The sequence below is a fragment of the Coregonus lavaretus genome (assembly GCF_964263955.1).
Source record: "Coregonus lavaretus genome assembly, chromosome: 28".
NCBI classification, from domain to species: Eukaryota; Metazoa; Chordata; class Actinopteri; order Salmoniformes; family Salmonidae; genus Coregonus; species Coregonus lavaretus.
In genome coordinates, this window is record NC_140015.1 from 38,347,501 (window position 1) to 38,357,500 (window position 10,000).

Here is a 10,000-nt window from a genome sequence, read left to right on the forward strand (position 1 = left end):
TTGACGCTGTATCAGTACCATCGACACCTGGTCTGATAACTGTTGTTCCTGTTTGTTTGTCTCCACGTGTAGATCTATCTGAACATGCTGCTCATCCTGCTCGGAGTGCTCATCTTGCACCTCATCATCCTGGTCCTACTGTTTGTGTCAACAATTGCCAATGTGAGTAGCTATGATATTGTTGCCAATACCTTACTATAATACAATGTGAGTAGCTATGATATTGTTGCCAATACCCTATTATAATACAATGTGAGTAGCTATGATATTGTTGCCAATACCCTATTATAATACAATGTGAGTAGCTATGATATTGTTGCCAATACCCTATTATAATACAATGTGAGTAGCTATGATATTGATGCCAATACCCTATTATAATACAATGTGAGTAGCTATGATATTGTTGCCAATACCCTATTATAATACAATGTGAGTAGCTATGATATTGTTGCCAATACCCTATTATAATACAATGTGAGTAGCTATGATATCATTGCCTACTGTACTATAGCACTGTGTGTGTGTCAGTAAGTTAGAGTAGGTAATAGGGCTATCCAGTCTTGCTAACCATCTGGAACAGGGCAGGGCCACTTCAACTAACTGATGTGTCAGACCTGGGTTCAAATATTTCAGCATTTGATTGAACCTGAATCACGCCAGATGGGAGTGGTTGCTTGCACTTTTGGGACTACACTGTATTATTCCATTGGTTCCACTGTGCCCAGACAAGCTCGATCAAGCTAAAGTTTTAGAAAGTAAACAAATACTATTTGAACCTGTGTGTGGTGGTGGGTGTATGTATTTTTACGATGGAACCTGGGAACCACTTGTCCTACTTTTAACGGGCTATGCACATGTTGTGGGAGAGGGGGGATGTATGTCTTGGGAGTGTGTGTGTTTACACAGGCAGCCCAATTCTGATCTTTGCTGATCTGATCTTTGCTGATCTGATTGTTCAAAAGACCAATTAGTGGTGGAAAAAAGATCATAATTGGGCTGCCTGTGTAACGCACCCTTTGCGTGTGAGTTGAGTTCATTGAGTGTTCTATGTTTTAAAGCTGTATTATGGATGTGGCTGGGTGTTCTGTGTTTTAAAGCTGTATTATTGATGTGGCTGGGTGTTCTGTGTTTTAAAGCTATATTATGGATGTGGTTGGGTGTTCTGTGTTTTAAAGCTTTATTATGGATGTGGCTGGGTGTTCAGTGTTTTAAAGCTATATTATGGATGTGGTTGGGTGTTCTGTGTTTTAAAGCTGTATTATGGGTGTGGCTGGGTGTTCAGTGTTTTAAAGCTGTATTATGGGTGTGGCTGGGTGTTCAGTGTTTTAAAGCTGTATTATGGGTGTGGCTGGGTGTTCTTTGTTTTAAATCTGTATTATGGGTGTGGCTGGGTGTTCTGTGTTTTAAAGCTGTATTATGGGTGTGGCTGGGTGTTCTGTGTTTTAAAGCTGTAATATGGGTGTGGCTGGGTGTTCTGTGTTTTAAAGCTGTATTATGGGTGTGGCTGGGTGTTCTGTGTTTTAAAGCTGTATTATGGATGTGGTTGGGTGTTCTGTGTTTTAAAGCTGTATTATGGATGTGGTTGGGTGTTCTGTGTTTTAAAGCTGTATTATGGGTGTGGCTGGGTGTTCAGTGTTTTAAAGCTGTATTATGGGTGTGGCTGGGTGTTCAGTGTTTTAAAGCTGTATTATGGGTGTGGCTGGGTGTTCTTTGTTTTAAAGCTGTATTATGGGTGTGGCTGGGTGTTCTATGTTTTAAAGCTGTATTATGGGTGTGGCTGGGTGTTCTGTGTTTTAAAGCTGTAATATGGGTGTGGCTGGGTGTTCTGTGTTTTAAAGCTGTATTATGGGTGTGGCTGGGTGTTCTGTGTTTTAAAGCTGTATTATGGATGTGGTTGGGTGTTCTGTGTTTTAAAGCTGTATTATGGATGTGGTTGGGTGTTCTGTGTTTTAAAGCTGTATTATGGGTGTGGCTGGGTGTTCAGTGTTTTAAAGCTGTATTATGGGTGTGGCTGGGTGTTCTGTGTTTTAAAGCTGTATTATGGATGTGGCTGGGTGTTCAGTGTTTTAAAGCTGTATTATGGGTGTGGCTGGGTGTTCTGTGTTTTAAAGCTGTATTATGGGTGTGGCAGGGTGTTCTGTGTTTTAAAGCTGTATTATGGGTGTGGCTGGGTGTTCAGTGTTTTAAAGCTGTATTATGGGTGTGGCTGGGTGTTCAGTGTTTTAAAGCTGTATTATGGGTGTGGCTGGGTGTTCTGTGTTTTAAAGCTGTATTATGGATGTGGCTGGGTGTTCAGTGTTTTAAAGCTGTATTATGGGTGTGGCTGGGTGTTCTGTGTTTTAAAGCTGTATTATGGGTGTGGCTGGGTGTTCTGTGTTTTAAAGCTGTATTATGGGTGTGGCTGGGTGTTCTGTGTTTTAAAGCTGTATTATGGGTGTGGCTGGGTGTTCTGTGTTTTAAAGCTGTAATATGGGTGTGGCTGGGTGTTCTGTGTTTTAAAGCTGTGGTTGGTGTTCTGTGTTTCATACTGTGTTGTGGGTGTGTCACAACACAACGAATAGCCGCCCCGCTCCGACCTGAACAGCTTCCACCCCCAAGCCATAAGACTGCTAAATAGTTAGCTGGACTATCTGCATTGACCCTGTTTGCACTAACTCTTTTTGACTCTATGCACACACACTGGACGCCACCCACACACTCACTTACACTCACAAACACATAACATGTACACACAGGCACACTGTCGCCACACACACATTTCCACACTTCCACACTCATCACATACACAGCTGCTACTGTCTATTATCTATCCTGTTGCCTAGTCACTTCACCCCTACCTACAGTATACTGCTTCTACTGTCTATTATCTATCCTGTTGCCTAGTCACTTCACCCCTACCTACAGTATACTGCTGCTACTGTCTATTATCTATCCTGTTGCCTAGTCACTTTACCCCTACCTATATGTACATATCTACCTCAATTACCTCGTACCCCTGCATATCGACTTGGTACTGGTACCCCATTTATATAACCAAGCTATCGTTGACTTGGTACTGGTACCCCGTGTATATAACATTTACATTTACGTCATTTAGCAGACGCTCTTATCCAGAGCGACTTACAGTTAGTGAGTGCATACATTTTTTCATACTGGCCCCCCGTGGGAAACGAACCCACAACCCTGGCGTTGCAAGCACCATGCTCTACCAACTGAGCTACACGGGGCCTGTATAACCAAGCTATCATTGACTAGGTACTGGTACCCCGTGTATATAACCAAGCTATCATTGACTAGGTACTGGTACCCTGTGTATATAACCAAGCTATCATTGACTAGGTACTGGTACCCTGTGTATATAGTCAAGTTATCATTGACTTGTACATTTACATTTACGTCATTTAGCAGACGCTCTTATCCAGAGCGACTTACAAATTGGTGCATTCACCTTATGATAGCCAGTGGGACAACCACTTTACAATATATATATATATATATATATATATATATATATATATATATATATATATATATATATATATATATATATAATTATTTTTTTCTGGTGGGGTAGAAGGATTACTTTTATCCTATCCCAGGTATTCCTTAAAGAGGTGGGGTTTCAAGTGTCTCCGGAAGGTGGTGAGTGACTCCGCTGTCCTGGCGTCGTGAGGGAGCTTGTTCCACCATTGGGGTGCCAGAGCAGCAAACAGTTTTGACTGGGCTGACGGGAACTGTGCTTCCGCAGAGGTAGGTGGGCCAGCAGGCCAGAGGTGGATGAACGCAATGCCCTCGTTTGGGTGTAGGGACTGATCAGAGCCTGAAGGTACGGAGGTGCCGTTCCCCTCACAGCTCCGTAGGCAAGCACCATGGTCTTGTAGCAGATGCAGGCTTCAACTGGAAGCCAGTGGAGTGTGCGGAGGAGCGGGGTGACGTGAGAGAACTTGGGAAGGTTGAACACCAGACGGGCTGCAGCGTTCTGGATGAGTTGTAGGGGTTTAATGGCACAGGCAGGGAGCCCTGCCAACAGCGAGTTGCAGTAATCCAGACGGGCGATGACAAGAGCCTGGATTAGGACCTGTGCCGCTTCCTGTGTAAGGTAGGGTCGTACTCTGCTAATGTTGTAGAGCATGAACCTACAGGAACGGGTCACCGCTTTGATGTTAGCGGAGAACGACAGTGTGTTGTCCAGGGTCACGCCAAGGTTCTTTGCACTCTGGGAGGAGAACACAACGGAGTTGTCAACCGTGATGGTGAGATCATGGAGCGGGCAGTCCTTCCCCGAGAGGAAGAGCAGCTCCGTCTTGCCGAGGTTCAGCTTGAGGTGGTGATCCGTCATCTACACTGATATGTCTGCCAGACATGCAGAGATGCGATTCGCCACCTGGTTATCAGAAGGGGGAAAGGAGAAGATTAATTGTGTGTCGTCTGCGTAGCAATGATAGGAGAGACCATGTGAGGATATGACAGAGCCAAGTGACTTGGTGAGAGAATAGGAGAGGGCCTAGAACTGAGCCCTGGGGGACACCAGTGGTGAGAGCATGTGGTGCGGAGACAGAGCCTCGCCACGCCACCTGGTAGGAGCGACCTGTGAGGTAGGATGCAATCCAAGAGTGAGCCGCGCCGGAGATGCCCAACTCGGAGAGGGTGGAGAGGAGGATCTGATGGTTCACAGTATCAAAGGCAGCAGATAGGTCTAGAAGGATGAGAGCAGAGGAGAGAGAGTTAGCTTTAGCAGTGCAGAGAGCCTCCGTGACACAGAGAAGAGCAGTCTCAGTTGAATGACCAGTCTTAAAACCTGACTGGTTTGGATCCAGAAGGTCATTCTGAGAGAGATAGCAAGAGAGTTGGCTAAAGACGGCACGCTCAATAGTTTTGGAGAGAAAAGAAAGAAGGGATACTGGTCTGTAGTTGTTGACATCGGAGGGATCGAGTGTAGGTTTTTTGAGAAGGGGTGCAACTCTCGCTATCTTGAAGACGGAAGGTACCCTGTGTATATAGACAAGTTATAATTGACTTGTACTGGTACCCCGTGTATATAGCCAAGTTATAATTGACTAGGTACTGGTACCCCGTGTATATAGCCAAGTTATAATTGACTAGGTACTGGTACCCCGTGTATATAGCCAAGTTATCATTGACTTGTACTGGTACCCCGTGTATATAGCCAAGCTATCATTGACTAGGTACTGGTACCCCGTGTATGTAGCCAAGCTATCATTGACTAGGTACTGGTACCCCGTGTATATAGCCAAGCTATCATTGCTCATTGTGGATTCCTCGTGTTATTCTTCTTCTTCTTCTATTATTATAATAATTATTATTATTATTTTTGTATTGTTTTTGTATTATTATTATTATTATTTTATTTTATTTTTCTTGTTCTTATTTTATTATTATTAGTATTATTATTATTAATATTTTATTTGTTATTGTATTCTGCATTGTTGGGAAGGGGCCGTAGAGAAGCATTTCACCTGTTTATGAAGCATGTGAAAATAACATTTTGATTTGGTTTGTATTCACTATGTTGTGTTGTGGGAGTGTCGTGTGAATTCACTGTGTTGTGGGTGTGTCGTGTGAATTCACTGTGTTGTGGGTGTGTCGTGTGAATTTACCGTGTTGTGGGTGTGTCGTGTGAATTCACTGTGTTGTGGGTGTGTCGTGTGAATTCACTGTGTTGTGGGTGTGTCGTGTGAATTCACTGTGTTGTGTTGTGTTGTGTTGTGGGTGTGTCGTTTGAATTCACTATGTTGTGTTGTGTTGTGGGTGTGTCGTGTGAATTCACTGTGTTGTGTTCCAGGCCTGGACTGTAGGAGGAACCAAGAGTAGTTACCTGTGGTTCAGCTGTCTCACTACTAACGGAGGATATCACTGCATTCCTGCCAGCAATGAAGGTAACTAGTAAATGTAACGGATTACATTTGGAAAGTAACCTATTCAACCCTGGTTATATGTCATGTTAAACCTCCTCTGTCTCCTCCCTCCAGACTGGATCCAGGCGGTTCAGGCCCTCATGGTTCTCTCAGTGTTGTTCTGCCTCTTCTCGCTCGTCTTCTTCATGTGTCAGCTCTTCACCCTGGTCAAAGGAGGACGCTTCTTCTTCACCGCCATCTTCCAGATCCTCGCCAGTGAGTACGACCACTTGTAAGGCTTAATGAAGCCTTCATAACCCCTTTATACGGCCTACATAGAGGCTTCATAAAGATCTTGGTCTTGTTGGCCAGTGAGTATCATCACATCACATCAAACACAGAGTTTCCCCGATTGTCTAACCTAGCCATGGTCCCCCCAGCGTATACAACGTTGGCTTGTATTGGTATCAACTGACAATGTTGGTGAGAAGATGGCCTGGATATTGCCCTGTGTGGCTTACCGCCCAGCAGGAAAATGATCTCATGGAAAAACGGAATCTGTAAAGGACAGACATGTTGTAGCCCAGGTCAAAGTGGGAGGCAGCCCCATGTGACCACTGTCCCTTACTACGAGAGTTGATTTAACTGTCTCAATGTTAGGTCCCTTACTATGAGGGTTAGTTTACTGTCTCAATGTCAGGTCCCTTAATACGAGGGGTTGGTTAACTGTCTCAATGTCAGGTCCCTTACTATGGGGTTGGTTTACTGTCTCAATGTCAGGTCCCTTACTATGGGGTTGGTTAACTGTCATAATCTCTTAGTTGGAACCCAACTAAATATTGTGCTAGATATCATAGCTAGCTAACTCAATTTGCTCATGTGGGCAGAGTTGGCTGGAAGTGGGCCGGTTCTCTGGCTCAGGGGTTAACTTGTGGAAAGTAGCAGATTCAGTCCCTCTCCAATATACAGAACATAACGAAGTCTGTCACTAAAGATTAGGTGTGTCAACTTGGAAGAAATGAATGATCCTCAACTGCTGTCTAAAACTAACCATTACTTTTTTCCTTTCTCCCCCACTCTCTCTCTGTCCCTCCCTGCGCTCCTCTCTCTCTCTCTGTCCCTCCCTGCGCTCCTCTCTCTCTCTCTGTCCCTCCCTGCTCTTCTCTCTCTCTCTCTGTCCCTCCCTGCGCTCCTCTCTCTCTCTCTCTGTCCCTCCCTGCTCTCCTCTCTCTCTCTGTCCCTCCCTGCGCTCCTCTCTCTCTCTCTCGCTCTCTCTCTCTCTCTCTCTCTCTCTCTCTCTCTCTCTCTCTCTCTCTCTCTCTCTCTCTCTCTCTCTCTCTCTCTCTCTCTCTCTCTCTCTCTGTCTGTCCCTCCCTGCTCTCCTCTCTCTCTCTCTCTGTCCCTCCCTGCTCTCCTCTCTCTCTCTGTCCCTCCCTGCGCTCCTCTCTCTCTCTCTCTCTCTCTCTCTCTGTCTCTGTCTCTCTCTCTCTCTCTCTCTCTCTCTCTCTCTCTCTCTCTCTCTCTCTCTCTCTCTCTCTCTCTCTCTCTCTCTGTCCCTCCCTGCGCTCCTCTCTCTCTCTCTCTGTCCCTCCCTGCTCTCCTCTCTCTCTCTCTGTCCCTCCCTGCTCTCCTCTCTCTCTCCTTTCCATTCCATTCCCTTCCCTCAACCCCTCTTGCACTCTCCTCTCAATCTCTCTCTCCAGGTCTGTTTGTGATGTGTGGAGCAATAATCTACACAGTGATGTGTCCGGATGGGGAGGTGGATGCTGCGTTCGGCTTTGCCTACGTCCTGGCCTGGGTGTCCTTCCCTCTGTGTCTGGTCAGTGGTCTCATCTACATCGTACTGAGGAAGAGGGAATGAGAGAGGGAGGGAGGCTGAGGTTAAGGCCTCACACCATCACCAACAGAACACAGCACTGTGCCCCAGGTTTGGGATCAATTCCATTTGAATTCCAGTCAATTCAGGAAGTACACTGACATTCCAATTCTCTTCAATGCTTCTTAATGAGGTTTACTTTCTGAATTCACTGGAATTTTAATGGAATTGACCCCAACCCTGCTGTGCCCACTGACCACCAGAGGAGGCTGGTGAGGGGAGGATGAACCGCTCTAATAGTGGTTGTTTTCCGTTAAACACTTTGAGCATTTTATTACATTTTGAGTGTTTGCACTTTTGGGATTATTCCATTAGTTTCATTGTGCCAGGCAAGCTCAATCAAGCTCAGCTAAGGCATTTGTAAGAAAATAAATCCTATTTGAACCCAGGTCTACATTATACATACTCATCACAGGAGGTTGGTGGCACTGGCTGGAGCGGAATCAGTGGTAATGGCTGGAGCGGAATCAGTGGAGTGGTATCAAATATACTGAACAGAAATATAAACGCAACATGCAACAATTTCAAAGATTTTACTGAGTTACAGTTCATAGAAGGAAATCAGTCAATTGAAATAAATTCATCAGGCCCTAATCTATGGATTTCACATGACTGGACAGGGGTGCAGCCTTGGGTGGGCCTTGGAGGGCATAGGCCCACCCACTGGGGAGCCAGACCCAGCCAATCAGAATGAGTTTTTCCCCACAAAAGGGCTTTATTACAGACAGAAATACTCCTCAGCACCCCTCCTCCGCCTCCTCAGATGATCCCGCAGGTGAAGAAGCTGGATGTGGAGTTCCTGGGCTGGCGTGGTTACACGTGGTCTGCGGTTGTGAGGTCGGTAGGACATACTGCCAAATTCTCTAAAACTACGTTGGTAGAGAAATGAACATTAAATTATCTGGCAACAGCTCTGTTGGACATTCCTGCAGTCAGCATGCCAATTGCATGCTCCCTCAAAACTTGAGACATCTGTGGCATTGTGTTGTGTGACAAAACTGCACATTTTAGAGTGGCTTTTTATTGTCCCCAGCACAAGGTACACTTGTGTAATGATCGTGCTGTTTAATCAGCTTCTTGATATGCCACACCTGTCAGGTGGATGGATTATCTTGGCAATGGAGAAATGCTCACTAACAGGGATGTAAACAAATTTGTGCACACATTTTTTGAGAAATAAGCTTTTTGTGCGTATGGAACATTTCTGGGATCTTTTATTTCAGCTCATGAAACATGGGACCAACACTTTACATGTTGTGTTTATATTCTGTTCAGTATACATCAAACACATGGTTTCCATGTGTTTGATGCCATTCCATTGGCTCCGTTCCAGCCATTATTATGAGCCGTCCTCTCCTCAGCAGCCTCCACTGATACCCATGTGTGAGGAAACTACAGAGAAGAACACAATCTATGTCACAGTGTAAAGATGTACATAGTGTCTATGGTTTTAGACATATTTATAACATTTTTTACATTACCTTTTGTACATAGTGTTGTTGAGTTGCTTTGACTTTTTCATACTTTCTCCTCCGTGCCAAAGAGATAAAGCTGTGATATCAGCTTTTAGGAAAAAAGCCAAAATGTTTAAATCCTTTTAAATGTTTATTTTGTTTTACTATAGTGTAGTGTCAACTCCTAGCTTGTCATTGTCAATTCCATAAAGAGTTGGCAAGAAAGCAAGAACAGACTGGCCATCAGGCTAGTCAACTCAGACAAAGTGAATTCATAAACAACAACAGTTTTCTTGATGAAGGAAAATGGGTATGTGTTTCAGAACCAACAAATTATTGTGTATATGAACTAATGAGCATGACTTTTTCATATTTGTACTGTACTGTACTGTCCTGAATTGTATTGTATTGTACAGTACTGTATTGTCTGTTAGGATTCTGAAATGAAAATGGTGCTTTGTATCTGCCATTCTTCTACTGTATAGCCTGGTTGGTGGTGTTATTAAATGATTTGAACAATGCTTGAATTGTATAGCCTCCTTGTTTTGTGTTGCCATTAAATGATTTTAACAATGATAGTGACTGGTATCCTGCCCTTTCTGTACAAAAACGAATTTGCAGTTTTTATGTCTATAAAAGGTCTGCTTGCTTGGCATGCAGGCAGGTCATCCGTGATACAAGTCAGTATTCAAAGTCCATCCATGTCTGAGGACATTGGGAGATGATGTGGAAACCGGCCACTAGGGGCAACAGTGAGCGCTGTTACCTTCAAGTAGGCTTTGGTTTTTCTAGGGAATTGGGGACGGACGTAA

The 10,000-nt window shown here is 44.4% G+C and overlaps 1 protein-coding gene across 1 annotated transcript in view; it reads left to right on the forward strand.

Annotated features, from left to right (window-relative positions):
• Positions 1-9,709, forward strand: part of LOC311103602 (peripheral myelin protein 22-like) — a 10,508-nt gene extending 799 nt beyond the window's left edge. The window contains exons 2-5 of the mRNA XM_084145197.1: positions 73-162; positions 5,807-5,900; positions 5,994-6,134; positions 7,562-9,709. Coding sequence (XP_084001323.1) covers positions 85-162; positions 5,807-5,900; positions 5,994-6,134; positions 7,562-7,719 — 471 coding nt within the window. The 5' untranslated portion in view covers positions 73-84 and the 3' untranslated portion in view covers positions 7,720-9,709. The remainder of the gene's footprint in view (positions 1-72; positions 163-5,806; positions 5,901-5,993; positions 6,135-7,561) is intronic.
• Positions 9,710-10,000: the final 291 nt, after the last annotated feature.